Genomic DNA, 22,697 nt, shown 5'->3' on the forward strand with positions numbered 1-22,697 from the left:
AATTTTGCAGCTGATGCAGATGAGGTCCTCTGGCCTGACTGAGATCAGTAGTCTAATGAACAGGGGTCTAATGAGATCAGGGGTCTAATGATCTGTTTCTTTGCATTTTGAAATAAATACATTTTTGCTACCTCTTTTATGTGAACTACACTGCCCCAAATAAATATAAAAAACATAAAGACAACATATTTCCACGTACTTTTTATACTTCCATGCATTTGAATTTGTACAGTGGCCTCAAGAGGTCAAAAACAAAACTAAATACTTCTGATAAAAGTGCTTTGATTTTATCTTCCATCCATCCATCCATCTTCCTCCGCTTATCCAAGGTCGGGTCGCGGGGGCAGCAGCCTAAGCAGGGAAACCCAGACTTCCCTCTCCCCAGCCACTTGGGCCAGCTCGTCCGGGGGAATTCCAAGGCGTTCCCAGGCCAGCCGAGAGACATAGTCCCTCCAGCGTGTCCTGGGTCTTCCTCTGGGCCTCCTCCCGGTGGGACGTGCCCAGAGTTAATTAGGCGTCCAGGAGGCATCCTAATCAGATGCCCAAGCCACCTCAACTGGCTCCTCTCGATGTGGAGAAGCAGCGGCTCTACTCTGAGTCCCTCCCGGATGACTGAGCTTCTCACCCTATCTCTAAGGGGGAGCCCAGACACCCTGCGGAGGAAACTCATTTCGGCCGCTTGTATCCGTGATCTCGTTCTTTCGGTCATGACCCAAAGCTCATGACCATAGATGAGGGTAGGAACGTAGATCGACCGGTAAACCGAGAGCTTTGCTTTTTGGCTCAGCTCTCTCTTCACCACGACGGATCTGTACAGCGCCCGCATGACTGCTGAAGCAGCACCGATCCGTCTGTCGATCTCCCGCTCCATCTTTCCCTCATTCGTGAACAAGACCCCAAGATACTTAAACTCCTCCACTTGAGGCAGGACCTCCTCCCCAACCCGGAGAAGGCATTCTACCCTTTTCCGGCTCAGGACCATGGCCTCGGACTTGGAGGCGCTGATTCTCATCCCGGCCATTTCACACTCGGCTGCGAACTGCTCCAGTGCGAGTTGTAGATCACGAGCTGATGAAGCCAATAGGACCACATCATCTGCAAAAAGCAGAGATGCTATCCCAAGGCCACCAAAACGGATCCCCTCAACACCTTGGCTGCGCCTAGAAATTCTATCCATAAAAGTTATGAACAGAATCGGTGACAGAGGGCAACCTTGGCGGAGTCCAACCCTCACTGGAAACGAGTCCGACTTACTGCCGGCAATGCGGACCAAGCTCTGACACCGGTCATACAGGGACCTGACAGCCCATATCAAAGGGCCCGGTGTCCACCAGCGGGTTCGAGGATTGCCGCCACGACAGGCACCAACAACCTTGCGGCCACAGCTCAGGTAGGCCGCTTCAGCAATGGAGGTGCGGAACACGGCCCACTCTGACTCAATGTCCCCAACCTCCCCCGGAACGTGTTTGAAGCTCTCCCGGAAGTGGGAGTTGAAGCTCCGTCTGACAGGAGACTCTGCCAACCGTTCCCAGCAGACCCTCACAATTCGTTTAGGTCTGCCAGGTCTGACTGGCATCCTTCCCCACCATCGAAGCCAACTCACCACCAGGTAGTGGTCAGTGGAGAGCTCCGCTCCCCTCTTCACCCGAGTGTCCAAGACATGCGGCCGCAGATCAGATGACACGACAACAAAGTCTATCATTGAACTGCGGCCTAGGGTGTCCTGGTGCCAAGTGCACATATGGGCACCCTTATGCTTGAACATGGTGTTGGTTATGGACAATCCATGACGAGCACAGAAGTCCAATAACAAAACACCACTCGGGTTACGATCGGGAGGGCCATTTCTCCCAACCACACCTCTCCAGGTCTCACTGTCATTACCCACGTGAGCGTTGAAGTCCCCCAGCAGAACAAGGGAGTCCCCTGTAGGGGTGCTCTCCAACACCCCCTCCAAAGACTCCAAAAAGGGTGGGTAGCCTGAACTGCTGTTCGGTGCATAGGCACAAACAACAGTCAGGACCCGTCCCCCCACCCGTAGGCGAAGGGAGGCTACCCTCTCGTTCACTGCGGTGAACCCCAACGTACAGGCCCCGAGATGGGGGGCAACAAGTATGCCAACCCCAGCTCGGCGCCTCTCTCCCGGGGCAACTCCAGAGTGAAAGAGTGTCCAACCCCTCTCAAGGAGACTGGTTCCAGTCTGATTTTATCTTGTCAGTGTTTATTTGATGCTCTGCAGGAGATAAGCATATAAATAGCTGTGTGTGTTGTTTTGGTGGAAGGAATCAGTTTTGCTGGAGATTTGTAGAGTTTCAACAAAGGAGTCAATAATTTTCAGTTTGTGTTTAAAGTTTTAAGAAACTGAGCCAAGTTTCTAGAAATGCGTTTAAACATTTGAGAAAAACTAACAGTGAAAGCAGTATAAAAATGGGCAGAAAATAAGTGTAGGATTCCCCGGGCTGTTTTACTAAAATGCTACAGCACCTGGATTGAGGGTTATGTGCAGGACGTGGAAGATAGCAAGGTAATCATTTTTGTTTGCTGTATTGAAAACTCATGTGTTAGCTAGCTTGCTAGCTAGTTAGTTACTAACTAGTGCCTGTAGAAAAACACTCTGTAGTTTGTTTAACTTCAGTCCTCCCTACAGACTTCACTGAACTAACTGTCCAGGTTAATAATGTGGGCACAACATCCTTCAATTTACACTTTTCAACCAGTGTTTTAGAGAAACACTCTTTTGTAAAGTGTAAAAAAAATGTAAAACTTACTTTGTTTCCACGTTATTCTGTAATATCAAAACAAACATAAAATTAATGTTACACGAGCATTAAAAACCAAATACAGTCCAGCTAAGCATGCAAGGGTACATTTTTTTTTAAGGCCAGGCTTCTCACGGTAAGATACTAACTAGCTAGCTAGCTAAGCAGGCTACACTAAAGAGCTGTGGCTTAGTTAACTTTACTTCCCTCACTTGTTTTAATGTTAAACCGAGAAAATAACCAGTTCACGGTTAATCAGAACATAGCCGGAAACCTGTCTCTCTGCTATCGTTCATCTGGCTAGCTTGGCTGACTGGGTAATATTAGTATGATTAACCTTAGCCTAGCACAGTAACATACAGCTTAAATTGATATGGCGATCTCTACTGATTTTGTGAATCCTTTCACGGTGAAGTACAGGATCTTTGGGGAAACTGTGGAAGGTTTGAGCATTGTAAGATTTCTTTATTTTTGAAGAGTGCATTTGGGAACTCAGCAGTGAGGCAGCATGGCTCGCACCCTGCGGTCCAGCGCTACCTCTGTCCCCCACAGCCTCGTTCTGGTAGACGATGGTGACGCTGCTTGTAGATTGTAGGTTGGCGTCTAAATTACATGCTATGGTCATTCTGTCTCAAGTACCAGTTTTTGTGTAAACAATTAAGAAAAACTATAATCAATAATAACCATAACTTGCTGCTTCTAATCTTGCCACATTATTTTTACTGTGTCCATTAAAAAACAAATATTCGTAAGAGAAAGGGAAAGGACAAAATGTCATTAGTAGTACAGACAGATTACTAGCTCTATAGTTCATGAAACACCAGTGTTGGCACACATTTTTCTCTACAAATATTTCTTTGCTTTTGCCTAATTCTACTAGTTAGGTGATAAAAATTATATGTTGTTAGGTCTAATTCTGCAATATCTGACCTCTTGTATGAATGAGTTTCATATAGGCTTGGAATAAATATGTGGAAGTGTGGGCACCAGCAGACGTGCAGAGATTGGGTAAAAGTACAAAAGTACATATTGCAAAACTGTAAAATATTTGTCAGAATGTAATAATTTACCAACAGTTTAAGAAAGCCTCTATGACCAAAAATCTGCTTTCATATTTTATTTTTGTGCCAATATGAAAAGCAACTGAAAATCAACTAAGAGCAACTATGTTGAGTGTTTAGGTCTGTACATGAGCTGAAAACTGGGGTGATGTGGCTGGACGACAGATGGGGTGGATGAGGGAGAAAGAAAGCATGCTATGGTATTATTGGTAATAAAAATAACCCCCTGGTACATGCTGAGTCAGAAGTCAAAACACAATTATGAAGATTATAATCTCTTTTGAAAGACTCATGGACTCATTGGATTGTACTTAATATGATTAAGGATGTGAAGTAATACAGTAAAAAGTTATTTTTATTTCAGAATGATTTTAGATAAGAGTTCCTGGCTAATGTTTGAGAATAATAAGAGAAAGCTTTTATACTCTGTTCTGGTTCTGTCCTTCTTACTGTGCTGGTGTTTATCTCTGTTTATTTACCTTTTTCTTCCTTGCCTGTCATTCTCCCACATGTTCCTGTGTGTTCCTCCTGTGTATCCACACTCAGTGTTTTTACCTGTCTCTTATTTGTAGCTCCGCCCCTGCGTTACCTGTTGTCAGCAGTTTCCTGTTGTCTGATTGTATTTATAGTCTGTGTGTTTTCTTGTTCCTGTGTCGATTATTTTATGTTTATCATCTGTTTAGGTCGCAGTCCATGTTCTTTGTATTTTCAGTAGTCTCAGTGTTCCTTGTATTCTCTATGTTCTCCGTGTTTCTTATTTTCTGTTTTGGCTTCAGTTAGTAGTTTGTTTCTTTTGTTCTCTTTATATATAAATTTGATACATACTCGCACTTGTGTCTGCTTATCTCTGCCAGCAACCCTGACAGGGATTTTACTCCAAAAGGGGTAAAAACTCTAGTTTTAAGGGTAAATACTTCATGGATTTAGTAGTGAGAAATAAGTTGCTCATATATATGAGATGTTCTATAGTAAACTTAAATAGTAATGCAGTAAATCAATGTATAACCTTGAATTTATTATTATTATTATTATTATTATTATTATTATATATTTTTTTTGTAGAATAGGAATGTAATTTTCAGAGCAAGAAAAATGCTGCCAGATTTAGATTATTGAGTGGCTATGCCTGTAATGTAAGAGGTTTAGACTGTGTGGTATGAAACTGATAGCATTGTGTTATGGTGTATTATGAGATACATTATCTGTTGATTTTGCTGTATAATATATTATTTATAACCCTGACTATAAAGGTTATGGTGTAGTATGAGCTGCGTTATCTGTTGATTTTGCAGTATAATATATTGTTTATGCCCAAAAATACATATTTCCTGTGGGCTCTTGCCATAAGTTATTTGCATGGCCCCAGTCCTTACTTACCATCAGTGCTTTTACAGTGTATGGCTTTCTATATGTTTTATAGTACTTCACTAACAGCTAAAGACACCAAATATTTTCATTACACATGTTTCTAAAGAATTATTATAGTATTATAATGCATTTATTTCTGCCAAATCCTACTCTAAAAAAACTGTAACACTGTGCATTTCATTTGCAGTTCATTTGCATACTACTCTATATACTATGGGTGGGTGATATAGGCCTATAAAATCACAATATTAAATGGTATTTCTACAATAACGATACTCTTGGCAAAATAAAAACATGGAATAAAAAAAAATATCAAGAATACACTACTGCAACAAAATAAAAATAAAATGTATTATTGCATACAATACGATATGGCACACGCCAAACTGAGATATTAAAAAAATACAAGAATTTTATCAGATTTATAACAGAAGTCAATGATCCAGATATGATATGATATGATACTAAAAATGCACTCCACGTATCCAGGATTAAAGTAAAATAAATAATACTGATACGGATATATAATCTGTCTGTAGTAGATATATTATGGAAAACGAGAACACTGCGATTTTTTTTCTTTTCCTACATACCCTGATGTGATATATATGGGTGATATAGCACAATATTTTAAGGTTTTATTGTCATTTACAATAATTAAAACTGTTTGTGATATTATTGCATACGATACGGCACATCCTTTTTATATACTATTTTAATTTTACAGTGATATAACAGAGCCTCACAGGACAGTGTGTGAATGTGTGATCATGTGACTTTATTTACAGGATTTACTGCTGGGTTAGTGCTGGAGATAAAACTAAACTACACTTCTGCAGCCTTTATTAATTGGCGGTGCATTAAGATGGCGGCGCGTTAACACGCAGCGGCCGCTTCGGGTCCGAAAAATTGTGCTTTTGTGTTACTATTTGTCATTTTTTCCATTTATTTCCTGCAAATATGTGCATCGGAACACCCGTGCACATGTTCTACCAACGCCAGACCCTGCTACAGTGGAGAAATCAGCCAGAAAACACGCTACCCGACGAGGTTCTGCAGACGCTACTTGAGCTTAGCCTGCTAAGAGACCCAGGCCGGCAGCCCGCGGTGTTTCCTGACGCCGGAGCCCAGCGGAAGTGCCATTGCAAGCGGTGCGACAATAAACTGGACTACATCCGACTCCAGCGAACAACCCAGCGTGAGTTCAGAGACTGCTGTGCTTTGGTTTTTGTGGAATCGTGGCTGAACGACAACATTCCGGACAGCGCCATTCAGCTAGCCGGGCTAACCGCGTTCAGAGCGGATAGGAGCGCGGCTCTATCCGGGAAGACCCGCGGTGGAGGCATGTGTGTTTACATCAACACAGAATGGTGTAACAACGCTGTGACTGTCGCCAAACACTGCTCTCCGCTGGTGGAGTTCCTGATAGTCAAGTGCAGACCTTTTTATTTAGTACGGGAGTTCTCCGCCGTGCTAATAGCTGCCGTTTACATCCCACCCAGCGCTAGCATTGGTGCTAATGCTAAAGAGGCTCTGTGTGAACTCTATCGGACTATCAGCGATCTGCAGAACAAACACCCAGACGGACTGTTTATTATCGCCGGAGATTTCAACCACGCAAATCTCAAGTCAGTGCTCCCTAAATTCCATCAACATTCCATCAACATCCAACACCACTCATCAGACGCTCCAGACCAGTTCAGAAGCAGGTGAAAACCTGGCCGGCAGGCTCCATCTCTGCCCTTCAGGACTGTTTTGAGTGCACTGCATGGGACATGTTTAGGGAGGCTGCTACTGAAGGCGATTCTGTTGATTTGGAGGAGTATGCAGCATCAGTCACTGGCTACATCAGCAAGTGTATTGATGATGTCACTGTCTCCAAGACCTTCACCACACGCCCAAACCAGAAGCCTTGGATGACTGCTGAGGTACATGCGCTGCTGAGGACTCGCGACTCCGCCTTCAGAGTGGGTGACAAGTTAGCCCTGAGGAAAGCGAGAGCAGACCTGTCACGAGCCATCAGAGAGTCAAAGCGCGCACACGCCCAGAGAATCCACAGCCACTTCAAGGACACGGGTGACGCACGGTGCATGTGGCAGGGCATCCAGGCAATCACCAACTACAGGACAATGCCACCATCCTGTGAACGTGATGCCTCCCTCCCTGATGCCCTAAACAACTTTTATGCACGGTTTGAGGCACAAAACAACACGATGGCGAGAAAGACCATGCCCAAGCCGGACGAGCAGGTGTTGTTTATAGACGTCAGAATGCTGTTTATAGACTTCAGTTCAGCATTCAACACCATCATCCCACAGAACCTCATCAGGAAGCTAAGCTCGCTCTGCCTCAACACCCCCCTCTGCAACTGGATCCTGGACTTTCTGACAGGGAGACCCCAGTCAGTCCGGTTCGGGGGCAGCACCTCCAGCACCATCACACTGAACACTGGGGCCCCCCAGGGCAGTGTCCTGAGTCCTCTACTGTTCACCCTGCTGACTCATGACTGTGCTGCAAAACACAGTTCTAACAGCTTTATCAAGTTCGCCGATGATACAACCGTGCTGGGTCTCATCACCAAAGGCGACGAGTCAGCATACAGAGAGGAGGTGCAGCGGCTGACAGACTGGTGTACAGTCAACAACCTTCACCTGAATGTGGACAAGACAAAGGAAATGGTTGTTGACTTCAGGAGAGCACAACACACCCACTCTCCACTCAACATCGACGGGTCCTCTGTGGAGATTGTTAAGAGCACCAAGTTCCTTGGTGTCCACTTAGCAGATAACCTCACCTGGACCCTGAACACCAGCTGTACAGCCAAGAAAGCCCAGCAGCGTCTCTACTTCCTCCGGAAGCTGAGAAAGGCCCGTCTCCCTCCACCCATCCTCACACTCTTCTATAGAGGGACCATTGAGAGCATCCTAAGCAGCTGCATCACTGCCTGGTTTGGGACCTGCACCGTCTCTGACCGCAAGACCCTCCAGCGTATTGTGAGGAGAGCTGAGAGGATCATCGGCATCTCTCTCCCCTCCATCACGGACATTTACACCACCCGCAGCATCTGCAAAGCAACCAGCATTGTGAATGACCCCACCCATCCTTCACACGAACTGTTCTCTCTCCTGCCTTCGGGAAGAAGGTACCGCAGCATCCGGTCCAGCACGACCAGATTCTGCAACAGCTTCTACCCCCAAGCCATCAGACTCCTCAACTGCAGAGACTGAACTGATTTCATTTAATTTCTTTTCTATTTCTTTTCTGTACTGTCACTTTACCCCACTTACCCCAGAAAATGAAAGCACTAAAAACCCTACTACCTCACTGGACTCTATTGCACACTGCATTATTTGCACACTGTTTCGATATTTATTTTTCTTTGTCTGTATTGTGTTGTATTGTCTGTCTGCACTTTTTGTACTGTTGCACTTTTTGTTTTGTCTACACTGTGTTTGTGCACCATGGTCCCTGGAGGAACGTTGTTTCGTTTCACTGTGTACTCTGTATATAGCTGAAATGACAATAAAAACCACTTTGACTTTGACTTTAAAAGCTTTATTAAAATGTTTTACAATCCGTAGAACTAGTTTCAGCACAATTTCTAGAACAAAATGTTCAAATACAAGTTAAGAATTGCCGCTGTCATTTAAGTTTCATCTGTTACAGCCCTGCTGGGTTCCAGTCCATGATTTGTTTTGTTTCTGATTCCAGTTCGTGTTTTGTTGTTTCCTTAGTAGGGTGGAGCTGGAACCAGGTCTGGCTGATTTGGAGTGAGGTTACCTGGAGGTGATAAAAGCTCTGCCTTCAGTGTCCCGAGGTCTCCCTGTCTTTTTGCACCTCGTTTGGTCTGTAAATGACAGCTTTTGCTTGAATTATATCATGTGTGCTCTCCCTTTAATGTTGCACTGCTGTGAATTAGGCAAGTGTAACACATCGGGATATATTAACTTAAAAATCTACAGTTATGACTGTAACTAATGAAAAACACATGAATGAGCTGCTTACTGAATTTATCTGTTCCCGTTTTGAATTTGGCATCAGTATTTAGAAATGGGTCTGGAATAGGTCAAATTTGTTTTGATGATGATGATGATGATGATGATGATGATGATGAGTGTGGTCATGGATATGTCTGGATTTGAGGCCTGTAAAATATGGTAACTAAAATAACAGAATGTACAGAGGTGTCAGTTCAGTTTGCGCTGTGAGGCAGAAGCTCATATCCAGAGACACGTGCAGATAAATCAGCTTACAGAAGAAGATACATGTAGCACGAGACGTCCTGCCCAGACATGTACAATGATACAACAGGGTAGAGTGGGCAACCAACCCCAAACAACCCCACCCCACCCACCCCAACGCCAATCTATAGATAGGACAACAGTACAGTGGTGTTTACACACTGGAGAGTGTGTGTGTATGTGTTTGTGATTGTAATTGTAAACATGAATCTCACTGACTGATTCTCACTAATATCTCTTGCTCTCCCCCCAGTTGCCATGGAAACAGTTCTCTTCTTCTATTCGCTGCTTGTGTATGTAGCTGGTAAGCACCTCCCCAAACACACACACACACTTCTCTAGGCACATTGGTATCTATTAGGAATGCATGAATGCACATGAGTGCAAAACAGAGGGATGGACATCATAACAAAACACACACATAAAAATACATATCTCAGTGAGCAGAGAACATTGAATAAACACTCATCATTTTGTTACATTACTTTTAATGCATTTTTTAATGCTAATGATGGAAAAGCAACCTTTAAACAACCTTTATTTAACATTATCTCATAGGCACCGGTTAGAAGAAAGGTCCAAAATACCTTTAACCAAAAGCCAGTCTACAATTGAAAGCTATAGGAAGTGTTTATATAGGCTGTTATTTCTGAGTATCTACTAAATAGTGATGTATTTTTTTGTTGGGGTGCACAAATTTACACACCTGCCTAATTGAGTTTAAATAATTATTGCACACTTTCTGTAAATCCTATAAATCCCCCTTAAATGTCTGCAGATATTTAAGTATATATTTGCATGGGACAACACTGACAAAATGACAAAAAAGCAGTGGTCAGAGTTAGAGTTAAGAGTTAGAGGTGTGTTTGGGGTCATAATCATGCTGGAACACTGCCCTGAGACCCAGTTTAGAGAGGGGATCTAGCTTCTGCTTCAGTAATTCACAGTACATATAAGAGTTCATGTGTCCCACAATAACATGTACCTCCCCAATACCTGCTGAACTCACGCAGCCCCAGACCATGGCATTCCCACCACCATGCTTGACTGTAGGCATTGCACACTTATCTTTGTACTCATCACCTGATTGCTGCCACACATGCTTGAAACCACCTGAACCAAACAAATTAATCTTGGTCTCATCAAACCATAGATCATGGTTCCAGTAATCCATGTCCTTTGTTAACATGTCTTCAGCAAACTGTTTGTGGGCTTTCTTGGGTACAGACTTCAGTAGAGGCTATCTTCTGGGGTGACAGCCATGCCGATTAATTTGATGTAGAGTGCAGGGTATGGTCTGAGCACTGACAGGCTAACCCCCCACCTCTTCAATCTCTGCAGCAATACTGACAGCACTCCTGCGCCTTTCAAAGACAGCTTTTGGACGTGACGCTGAGCATGTGCACTCAGCTTCTTTGGACAACTAACGTGATGTCTGTTCTGAGTGAACCCTGCTCTTTTAAAATGCTGGATGATCTTGGCCTCAGGTTCATCTTTCAATATCGTGTTAAGAGTTCTTATAAAGAGTTCTTTGCCATGAGGTGCCATGTTGGAACTTTCAGTGTCCAGTATGAGAGAGTGTGAGAGCTGAGCTACAAAATTGAACACACCTGCTCCCTATGCACACCTAAGACCTAGTAACACTAACCAGTCACATGACATTTTGGAGGGAAAATGACAAGCAGTGCTCAATTTGAACATTTAGTGGTGTCATCTCTTTTGTTGCGTGTACTCACTTTTGTTGCCGGTGGTTTAAACATTAACGGCTGTATATTGAGTTATTTTAAGGGAAGAATAATTTTACACTGTTATATAAGCTACACACAGACTACTTTTCATTGTGTCAAAGTATAATTTTGTCAGGGTTGTCCCATGAAAAGATATACTCAATTATCTGCAGAAATGTGAGGGGTGTACTCACTTTTGTAGTACACTGTTTATGATTATATTAAACTGAAATTGCTGATCCCAACAACCAATGATTTATAAAGGAAAAATCATACAAATTATCAGGGGTTCCCAAACTTTTTTTATACCACTGCATATGTTGTGTCTAACCTATTTGTATTACTTGTATTGTGTTCTTTCTGTATAGAAAGGGGCATTTAAATTAAAATAATATTAATAATAATGTTAACAATACTACTACTACTAATACTATCTCTACTATTAACTAAGTATTTTTCTTTCTCTTACATTTCTTTGCTTAATATATTTGTATAGTGTTCTCTTTCATAGTTTTTGTATATAACATTATATTTAGTATATTTTTCTGTTCTGTTTAGTATAATAATGCTATATTTATGTAAACTTGGTGTAGAGTTAGTTTCACACCAGCACTAAATTGTTTGGTTAAAGCGGACTAGTGACCAAAACAACCACACAGAGTGGTCTCAGTCAGCAACATAAAGGACACTGTAGGAACTAGGGTAACCCAGTAACTCAGGAAAGTAACCCACACGTTTTTTCAGGAATTTTCTGCAGTGGTTGATTTGATCACCTGATCTGAACCTGATCGAGCTGCGTTTTACTCAAAGGCAGAAAGACCCACAAACCAACAACAGAAGACAAATGCAGTAAAATCCTGTCAAAGCATCATAAAGGAGTAAAAAATAGTGATTGGTGATTTCCATGGGTTCCAGACCTCAGGCAGTCATGGGATTTTACATCTTATCACATTTTATTTATGGTAAAGTTAATTTGTCCAATTACTTCTGAGCCCCTGAAATGAGGAGGCTTTGTAGAAAAGTGGCTGTAATTTCGAAATACTTCATGACATATTTTTGTTCAATAGACTTTAATTAAACCTGAAAATGTACACTTCAATTCTATCTCAATAGTTTCATTTCAAATTCAGCTTGGTAGCATGCATAGTCTAAAATCATGAAGGTTAGGTCACTGTCCAAATATTTATGGACCTAACTGTATGTATTATCTGGTGTATTTTGATTTATTTATAGTGTATTATGATGGTGTGATGTCGTCTGCTGGTTGAATGGCTTGATTTTGAGCTCAGAACTGTGTGAAATTAGTCCATCCATTTAAAACCAGTTCTCCACAGGGAAACGCCTCTCCCACACACAAGTAGGACACGTAAAGCTGCAGCACATGTGCCATCACTGTGAACTACTTTCATACCCACACATGGAGCCCTGTGCTACAGCTTTTATTCACTGCACTCTTTCATTCAACTGCTTAATATTTGTTTTTTGAGAATATTTATCATACAAGAAAGAGAGAGAAAGAAGAGAAAGAAAAACAGTAGTACTTCGTTTTTTTTTCTTTATCATATGACTCTTGTATCAGGCATTAGCTATTGCTGGGTCTCAGAATGTATGTTTATATAATGAAATGGTATACATTTTCATGTGGAATATTACATTTTTGTAGCACAATTTTGGGAATTACTAACTTTTGATTAACCTCCTACAGCTCATTCTTTTCCTTACACTCATTTAGCTTATATGGTACACACTTTTACCAAACTCACTTTAAACAACACTTAAGTCTTTTTTAACAAAGCTTTTCTTCTTGCCACTCTTCCATAAAGGCCAGATTTGTAGAAAAAGCTGTCTGTGTAGAGTTTAAATATGGGTGTAGAGTTTAAATATGTGTGTATAGTGTGTGTAGAGTTTAAATATGTGTGTATAGTGTGTATAGAGTTTAAATATGTGTGTATAGTGTGTGTAGAGTTTAAATATGTGTGTATAGTGTGTGTAGAGTTAGGATGTATGTTTGTGTAGAGTGTGGGTATGTGTGTAGAGTGTGTGTAGAGTGTGGGTATGTGTGTATAGTTTGAATGTATGTTTGTGTAGTGTGTGGGTATGTGCGTAGAGTGTGTGTAGAGTGTGGATGTGTGTAGAGTGTGGGTATGTGTGTAGAGTTTGAATGTATGTTTGTGTAGTGTGTGGGTATGTGCGTAGAGTGTGTGTAGAGTGTGGATGTGTGTAGAGTGTGGGTATGTGTGTAGAGTGTGGATGTGTGTAGAGTTTGAATGTATGTTTGTGTAGAGTTTGAATGTATGTTTGTGTAGCATGTGTGTAGAGTGTGGGTATGTGTGTAGAGTGTGTGTAGAGTGTGAGTATGTGTAGAGTGTGAGTATGTGTGTAGAGTGTGTGTAGAGTTTGAATGTATGTTTGTGTAGAGTGTGGGTATGTGTGTAGAGTGTGTGTAGAGTGTGAGTATGTGTGTAGAGTGTGTGTAGAGTGTGGATGTGTGTTGAGTGTGGGTATGTGCGTAGAGTGTGTGTAGAGTTTGAATGTATGTTTGTGTAGAGTGTGGGTATGTGTGTAGAGTGTGTGTAGAGTGTGGATGTGTGTAGAGTTTGAATGTATGTTTGTGTAGAGTGTGTGTAGAGTGTGTGTAGAGTGTGGGTATGTGTGTAGAGTGTGGATGTGTGTAAAGTTTGAATGTATGTTTGTGTAGAGTGTGGGTATGTGCATAGAGTGTGTGTAGAGTGTGAGTATGTGTGTAGAGTGTGTGTAGAGTTTGAATGTATGTTTGTGTAGAGTGTGGGTATGTGCGTAGAGTGTGTGTATGTGTATAGAGTGTGTGTAAAGTTTGAATGTATGTTTGTGTAGTGTGTGGGTATGTGCGTAGAGTGTGTGTAGAGTGTGGATGTGTGTAGAGTGTGGGTATGTGCGTAGAGTGTGTGTAGAGTTTGAATGTATGTTTGTGTAGAGTGTGGGTATGTGCGTAGAGTGTGTGTAGAGTGTGGGTATGTGTGTAGAGTGTGGGTATGTGCATAGAGTGTGGATGTGTGTTGAGTGTGGGTATGTGCGTAGAGTGTGCGTAGAGTTTGAATGTATGTTTGTGTAGAGTGTGGGTATGTGCGTAGAGTGTGTAGTGTGTGGGTATGTGCATAGAGTGTGTGTAGAGTGTGGATGTGTGTTGAGTGTGGGTATGTGCGTAGAGTGTGTGTAGAGTTTGAATGTATGTTTGTGTAGTGTGTGGGTATGTGCGTAGAGTGTGTGTAGAGTGTGGATGTGTGTAGAGTGTGGGTATGTGCGTAGAGTGTGTGTAGAGTGTGGATGTGTGTAGAGTGTGAGTATGTGTGTAGAGTGTGTGTAGAGTGTGAGTATGTGTGTAGAGTGTGAGTATGTGTGTAGAGTGTGTGTAGAGTTTGAATGTATGTTTGTGTAGAGTGTGGGTATGTGCATAGAGTGTGTGTATGTGTGTAGAGTGTGTGTAGAGTTTGAATGTATGTTTGTGTAGAGTGTGGGTATGTGCGTAGAGTGTGTGTATGTGTGTAGAGTGTGTGTAGAGTTTGAATGTATGTTTGTGTAGAGTGTGGGTATGTGTGTAGAGTGTGGGTATGTGTGTATAGTTTGAATGTATGTTTGTGTAGAGTGTGGGTATGTGCGTAGAGTGTGTGTAGAGTGTGGGTATGTGTGTAGAGTGTGGGTATGTGCGTAGAGTGTGTGTAGAGTTTGAATGTATGTTTGTGTAGAGTGTGGGTATGTGCGTAGAGTGTGTGTAGAGTGTGGGTATGTGTGTAGAGTGTGGGTATGTGTGTAGAGTGTGGATGTGTGTAGAGTTTGAATGTATGTTTGTGTAGAGTTTGAATGTATGTTTGTGTAGCGTGTGTGTAGAGTGTGGGTATGTGTGTAGAGTGTGTGTAGAGTGTGAGTATGTGTGTAGAGTGTGAGTATGTGTGTAGAGTGTGTGTAGAGTTTGAATGTATGTTTGTGTAGAGTGTGGGTATGTGTGTAGAGTGTGTGTAGAGTGTGAGTATGTGTGTAGAGTGTGTGTAGAGTGTGAGTATGTGTGTAGAGTTTGAATGTATGTTTGTGTAGAGTGTGGGTATGTGTGTAGAGTGTGTGTAGAGTGTGGATGTGTGTAGAGTTTGAATGTATGTTTGTGTAGAGTGTGTGTAGAGTGTGTGTAGAGTGTGGGTATGTGTGTAGAGTGTGGATGTGTGTAAAGTTTGAATGTATGTTTGTGTAGAGTGTGGGTATGTGCATAGAGTGTGTGTAGAGTGTGAGTATGTGTGTAGAGTTTGAATGTATGTTTGTGTAGAGTGTGGGTATGTGCGTAGAGTGTGTGTATGTGTATAGAGTGTGTGTAAAGTTTGAATGTATGTTTGTGTAGAGTGTGGGTATGTGCGTAGAGTGTGTGTATGTGTGTAGAGTGTGTGTAGAGTTTGAATGTATGTTTGTGTAGAGTGTGGGTATGTGTGTAGAGTGTGTGTAGAGTGTGGGTATGTGTGTATAGTTTGAATGTATGTTTGTGTAGAGTGTGGGTATGTGCGTAGAGTGTGTGTAGAGTGTGGGTATGTGTGTAGAGTGTGGATGTGTGTAAAGTTTGAATGTATGTTTGTGTAGAGTGTGGGTATGTGCATAGAGTGTGTGTAGAGTGTGAGTATGTGTGTAGAGTGTGTGTAGAGTTTGAATGTATGTTTGTGTAGAGTGTGGGTATGTGCGTAGAGTGTGTGTATGTGTATAGAGTGTGTGTAAAGTTTGAATGTATGTTTGTGTAGTGTGTGGGTATGTGCGTAGAGTGTGTGTAGAGTGTGGATGTGTGTAGAGTGTGGGTATGTGCGTAGAGTGTGTGTAGAGTTTGAATGTATGTTTGTGTAGAGTGTGGGTATGTGCGTAGAGTGTGTGTAGAGTGTGGGTATGTGTGTAGAGTGTGGGTATGTGCATAGAGTGTGTGTAGAGTGTGGATGTGTGTTGAGTGTGGGTATGTGCGTAGAATGTGCGTAGAGTTTGAATGTATGTTTGTGTAGAGTGTGGGTATGTGCGTAGAGTGTGTGTAGTGTGTGGGTATGTGCATAGAGTGTGTGTAGAGTGTGGATGTGTGTTGAGTGTGGGTATGTGCGTAGAGTGTGTGTAGAGTTTGAATGTATGTTTGTGTAGTGTGTGGGTATGTGCGTAGAGTGTGTGTAGAGTGTGGATGTGTGTAGAGTGTGGGTATGTGCGTAGAGTGTGTGTAGAGTGTGGATGTGTGTAGAGTGTGAGTATGTGTGTAGAGTGTGTGTAGAGTGTGAGTATGTGTGTAGAGTGTGAGTATGTGTGTAGAGTGTGTGTAGAGTTTGAATGTATGTTTGTGTAGAGTGTGGGTATGTGCATAGAGTGTGTGTATGTGTGTAGAGTGTGTGTAGAGTTTGAATGTATGTTTGTGTAGAGTGTGGGTATGTGCGTAGAGTGTGTGTATGTGTGTAGAGTGTGTGTAGAGTTTGAATGTATGTTTGTGTAGAGTGTGGGTATGTGTGTAGAGTGTGGGTATGTGTGTATAGTTTGAATGTATGTTTGTGTAGAGTGTGGGTATGTGCGTAGAGTGTGTGTAGAGTGTGGGTATGTGTGTAGAGTGTGGGTATGTGCGTAGAGTGTGTGTAGAGTTTGAATGTATGTTTGTGTAGAGTGTGGGTATGTGCGTAGAGTGTGTGTAGAGTGTGGGTATGTGTGTAGAGTGTGGGTATGTGTGTAGAGTGTGGATGTGTGTAGAGTTTGAATGTATGTTTGTGTAGAGTTTGAATGTATGTTTGTGTAGCGTGTGTGTAGAGTGTGGGTATGTGTGTAGAGTGTGTGTAGAGTGTGAGTATGTGTGTAGAGTGTGAGTATGTGTGTAGAGTGTGTGTAGAGTTTGAATGTATGTTTGTGTAGAGTGTGGGTATGTGTGTAGAGTGTGTGTAGAGTGTGAGTATGTGTGTAGAGTGTGTGTAGAGTGTGAGTATGTGTGTAGAGTTTGAATGTATGTTTGTGTAGAGTGTGGGTATGTGTGTAGAGTGTGTGTAGAGTGTGGATGTGTGTAGAGTTTGAATGTATGTTTGTGTAGAGTGTGTGTCGAGTGTGTGTAGAGTGTGGGTATGTGTGTAGAGTGTGGATGTGTGTAAAGTTTGAATGTATGTTTGTGTAGAGTGTGGGTATGTGCATAGAGTGTGTGTAGAGTGTGAGTATGTGTGTAGAGTTTGAATGTATGTTTGTGTAGAGTGTGGGTATGTGCGTAGAGTGTGTGTATGTGTATAGAGTGTGTGTAAAGTTTGAATGTATGTTTGTGTAGAGTGTGGGTATGTGCGTAGAGTGTGTGTATGTGTGTAGAGTGTGTGTAGAGTTTGAATGTATGTTTGTGTAGAGTGTGGGTATGTGTGTAGAGTGTGTGTAGAGTGTGGGTATGTGTGTATAGTTTGAATGTATGTTTGTGTAGAGTGTGGGTATGTGCGTAGAGTGTGTGTAGAGTGTGGGTATGTGTGTAGAGTGTGGGTATGTGCGTAGAGTGTGTGTAGAGTTTGAATGTATGTTTGTGTAGAGTGTGGGTATGTGCGTAGAGTGTGTGTAGAGTGTGGGTATGTGTGTATAGTTTGAATGTATGTTTGTGTAGAGTGTGGGTATGTGCGTAGAGTGTGTGTAGAGTGTGGGTATGTGTGTAGAGTGTGTGTAGAGTGTGGGTATGTGCGTAGAGTGTGTGTAGAGTTTGAATGTATGTTTGTGTAGAGTGTGGGTATGTGTGTAGAGTGTGTGTAGAGTGTGGGTATGTGTGTATAGTTTGAATGTATGTTTGTGTAGAGTGTGGGTATGTGCGTAGAGTGTGTGTAGAGTGTGGGTATGTGTGTATAGTTTGAATGTATGTTTGTGTAGAGTGTGGGTATGTGCGTAGAGTGTGTGTAGAGTGTGGGTATGTGTGTAGAGTGTGTGTAGAGTGTGGGTATGTGCGTAGAGTGTGTGTAGAGTTTGAATGTATGTTTGTGTAGAGTGTGGGTATGTGTGTAGAGTGTGTGTAGAGTGTGGGTATGTGTGTATAGTTTGAATGTATGTTTGTGTAGAGTGTGGGTATGTGCGTAGAGTGTGTGTAGAGTGTGGGTATGTGTGTAGAGTGTGGGTATGTGCGTAGAGTGTGTGTAGAGTTTGAATGTATGTTTGTGTAGAGTGTGGGTATGTGTGTAGAGTGTGTGTAGAGTGTGGGTATGTGTGTAGAGTGTGTGTAGAGTGTGGGTATGTGCGTAGAGTGTGTGTAGAGTTTGAATGTATGTTTGTGTAGAGTGTGGGTATGTGCGTAGAGTGTGTGTAGAGTGTGGGTATGTGCATAGAGTGTGTGTAGAGTGTGGGTATGTGCATAGAGTGTGTGTAGAGTGTGGGTATGTGTGTAGAGTTTGAATGTATGTGTATGTAAAGTGTGGGTATGTGTGTATAGTGTTTGTATAGAGTTCGGTGTGTGTGTGTAGAGTTTATATTTATTAGTCATACTCAACTAAAGTATTTAGTTCTTAATATCATTTATCACAGGATGTAAAGTGTGAGGCTGTCTTTTTTGTATTAAATTCAAATATAGAATAAAGGTAAAATAATAAACTGGCACTTACTCTCTCTTTTTCTCTCTCTCTCTCTCTCTTTTTTTCTCTCTCTCTCTCTCTCTCTCTCTCTCTCTCTCTCTCTCTCGTATTAGCTGCATCAGAGTCCACTGAACAGGGTAAGTACACATACTTGGTGTCTTTACCTTTTTAATATGTTATCTCCATTTCTGAAGCGTCTGATCTGTGTGGAAGTGCCCCTGTCTTATGCCATAACCACACTAGAGAAGAGTAAAAGCTTCTTAATATGATGATAATTGTGTGGATGAATAAATGAATTAAATGCATATAAGTTTTATAGTTACTAAACATGTCTGCAGTTGTCTGATTAAAACTGTCTGGAGGAAATGTCAAGACTTTTTCTGTGTTGAAAGTTGTTGGGGAAATTTTATTTGTCAGTGTTGTAAATCACTAACCTGGCAGAGATAGAAATATTCCAACAGTAAAAAACTACACAGTGAGGCTGTTAGTTATTATGTATCAGTTGTTATGTCTACATTCCTAAAACCTCTCTTTTTATTTAGTTTCATTTTCTGATTGAATTTCAGAGCCATGTTTTTTAAAATACATAATTACTGTATTTTTTTGTTCTATAAGGCGCACTTAAAATCCTTAAATTTTCCCAAAAATCATCAATGCACCTTATGTATGAATTCTATCAGTCAGTTTGTAAGAAGCAGTAAAGCCACTCCGCTGAAGTACAGAGTTATACAGGAGTTTCAGAATAGTGCAGCACAGAGGCTGGAACAGTATTAGCAGCACTGCTGCTAACCACAATAAAATACTGGAAATATAAGCTTACTGTAAATAAACAGAAGCACTTTTAAAAAAAGTATTGTGTATTTAACAATGAAGCTTTACAGTATATATTACATATGATTACACCATGAAGTGTGTACAGATACTATTGTATAGACCACAAAAATATACTCTATTAAACAGATCATCAAAATTGTAATAACTTTCCTAATTTCCCAGAATACTTTGCTTTATCCAAGTCTTCATAATGATTGTCCTTACATTAAGGCCATCTAGACCTGGAACTGTTGACCCTTATAAGCAACAGCGTTACCCTGTAAACACTTTAATAAATGCTAATTTATCAATTACCGGAACATTATTTCATTTTATTACTTTCAAATGAAGATATTGTTAATTATTTAACATAAAGGAAATGCTTGCTTAATGTTAGTGCCTCTGTGTCCATTTGGAAGAAAAATATGTGTTAAAGTATCACATTCTCACTGATATGTAATAAGAATGAATTTATATGAATAGCTGTGGGGTACATTTTTAACTTCAGATTTTTAAACTGTAGGGATTTCCTTTTTAAACACGATTACAATTAAAAAAGGTTTATTACAGTGATCAGCGTGCCTCAAAATTTACAACTGGAAATATTCATTTAGCCAGTTTTTTTAGTATATTGCATTACTCATTTATTCATATTTCATGTCTTCACCAGATGGAAAGGAGCGTAAATTGGCCCCGTTTGAATATGGTAAGAGTGAATGATTGTATGATCTGTACTTAAAATCCAGATTTGGCTCTGTGTTCCCTTATTAATATATACATAACAAAAACACATTAAATACATTTAAATAGAATTAATCACTTTAATGTGAAGTTCAGACTGGATACTCTCTCTCTCCTCTTCCTCTTTTAGATTATGAGAGTTTGAGGATTGGAGGTTTGGCGTTTGCTGTGGTTCTCTTCGCTCTGGGCGTCCTCCTCATCCTCAGTAAGACACACTGCACTTAACCTACTATACATCTCACTGATCTTATAATATATAGACTTTAGAATGTATAGTGTTTAGAATGTGCAGTAAATTTATGGGAATAGTTTGCTTTATGTCTGAATCACACTTTGAAATCACAATTAAAAGTTCATAAAGAGAACCCAGTAGAATTATACATTGTACATTTTTAAGAAAACTACCCACATTTAATTTGTTAAAAATAGTCTCTCATAAAAAGGAGGCCAAACATAAAAAAATATATAGAACTTGTAATAAAGTCCTAAATATAAAAAAAGAATCATGTATAGGGTGGAAATTGAAAAGTAAATTCTGGATTAGAAATAAACACTCCATGACTACAATGTCCATCCAACATGTGGCCCTAAATGCATGTTATTTTGTCTTAATCATTTTTAGTTCCAAATATTTGGGTGTTTGCAAAAGACATTTCAGTTTGATATGTCTAATAACTGATGGACACAGTAAAGCTGTATGGGAGAGTGATGCGAAAGAAGCCATTTCTGCAAGCACGCCACAAACAGAGTCGCCTGAGGTGTGCTTTTGTGCTTTTGCATGCCTCAGCCAACTGTGTTTGTGGCGTGCTTGCAGTTATGGCTTCTTTCGCATCACTCTCCCATGCAGCTTCTCCTTGTGCAAAGTGCGCTGTATTGTTGACCGATGCACAGTGACACCATCTGCAGCAAGATGATGCTGCAGCTCTTTGGAGGTGGTCTGTGGAGTGTCCTTGACTGTTCTCACCATTCTTCTTCTCTGCCTTTCTGATATTTTTCTTGGCCTGCCACTTCTGAGCTTAACAAGAACTGTCCCTGTGCTCTTCCATTTCATTACTATGTTCCTCACAGTGGAAACTGACAGGTTAAATCTCTGAGACAACTTTTTGTATCCTTCCCCTGAACAACTATGTTGAACAATCTTTGTTTTAGATCATTTGAGAGTTGTTTTGATGAGCCCATGATGCCACTCTTCAGAGGAGATTCAAATAGGAGAACAACTTGCAATTGGCCACCTTAAATACCTTTTCTCATGATTGGATACACCTGGCTATGAAGTTCAAAGCTCAATGAGGTTACCAAACCAATTTTGTGTCAAAAGTAGTTAGGAGTATTCAAATCAATAAAATGATAAGGGTGCCCATACTTTTGCACTGGTTAAATTTTGGTTTAATGCATATTGCACATTTTCTGTACAATAAACCTCATTTTAATCCTGAAATATTACTGTGTCCATCAGTCATTAGATATATCAAACTAAAATGGCTGTTGTTAACACCCAAATATTTAGAACTAAAAATTATTAAGATCAATAGGGGTTCCCAAACTTTTTCATATGACTGTATATAGCACCAAAAATAGTTCCACTATAATTATTTTGAAGAAGATCAAGAGCTGAATTATATACAGTTGTATTATATTATACAGTATTATATATCAGAAAACTGGATTATATGTTTTTATTTTATTAGAATATTTCATCTCACATTTTGATCTTTTAAAAAACACTTATGTGTCCAAAACAAAAAGTGTTTACTAAAATATTCTGCCAAATAGTAAACCTGTCTGCTTTTGTTTGATTTTAGGCCGAAGATGCCGCTGCAGTTTTAACCAGAAACCCCAGAGGTACTCGCCAACCAACTGAGCAATCCTGTTTCATACACAGTGTTTAAAATCTGTATCTGATCCACTCACTGTACCAGAACAACACACACTAACACCTCATACACCACCACCATGCTAATCAGTGCTAATCACTGCAGTGCTGAGAATAATGACCCACCACCCAAATAATAACAGCTGCTCTGCTCTATGACCATTTTGACTACAATTCCAGTCAAGATTTTGGGCACACACCTTCATTCAATATTTTTCTTTATTTCTTTATTTAATGTATTTTTTACATCGTAGATTAATATTAAAGACATGAAAACAATTAAGGGACACATGGAATTACATAATAAATGTGTTTGTCCTACACAATCCCCTGACTTAAACCCAACTGAGATGGAACTCCTACAAGATGCTGGGAAAAACTATTCCAGCTGACTCTACCTCATAAAGACCCTGAGGTTAAAATACCAAGAGTGAGCAGATCTGTCCTCAAAGATAATCTAAAATATAAAACATATTCTAGTTTTTGTAACACCTTTTGTTTGCAGAACAATTCTGCATGTCTTTCATTATAGCATTAATATAGTCTTTAAAATTAAATATACAGTGTAAAAAA

The 22,697-nt window shown here is 40.8% G+C and overlaps 1 protein-coding gene across 1 annotated transcript in view; it reads left to right on the forward strand.

The window, feature by feature from the left end:
- fxyd6 (FXYD domain containing ion transport regulator 6) overlaps positions 1 to 22,697 on the forward strand; it is a 54,637-nt gene that overhangs the window by 26,274 nt on the left and 5,666 nt on the right. The window contains exons 2-6 of the mRNA XM_022667948.2: positions 9,683 to 9,733; positions 18,811 to 18,834; positions 20,181 to 20,216; positions 20,382 to 20,456; positions 22,054 to 22,093. Coding sequence (XP_022523669.1) covers positions 9,688 to 9,733; positions 18,811 to 18,834; positions 20,181 to 20,216; positions 20,382 to 20,456; positions 22,054 to 22,093 — 221 coding nt within the window. The 5' untranslated portion in view covers positions 9,683 to 9,687. The remainder of the gene's footprint in view (positions 1 to 9,682; positions 9,734 to 18,810; positions 18,835 to 20,180; positions 20,217 to 20,381; positions 20,457 to 22,053; positions 22,094 to 22,697) is intronic.

This window comes from Astyanax mexicanus, chromosome 18 (genome assembly GCF_023375975.1).
Source record: "Astyanax mexicanus isolate ESR-SI-001 chromosome 18, AstMex3_surface, whole genome shotgun sequence".
NCBI classification, from domain to species: Eukaryota; Metazoa; Chordata; class Actinopteri; order Characiformes; family Acestrorhamphidae; genus Astyanax; species Astyanax mexicanus.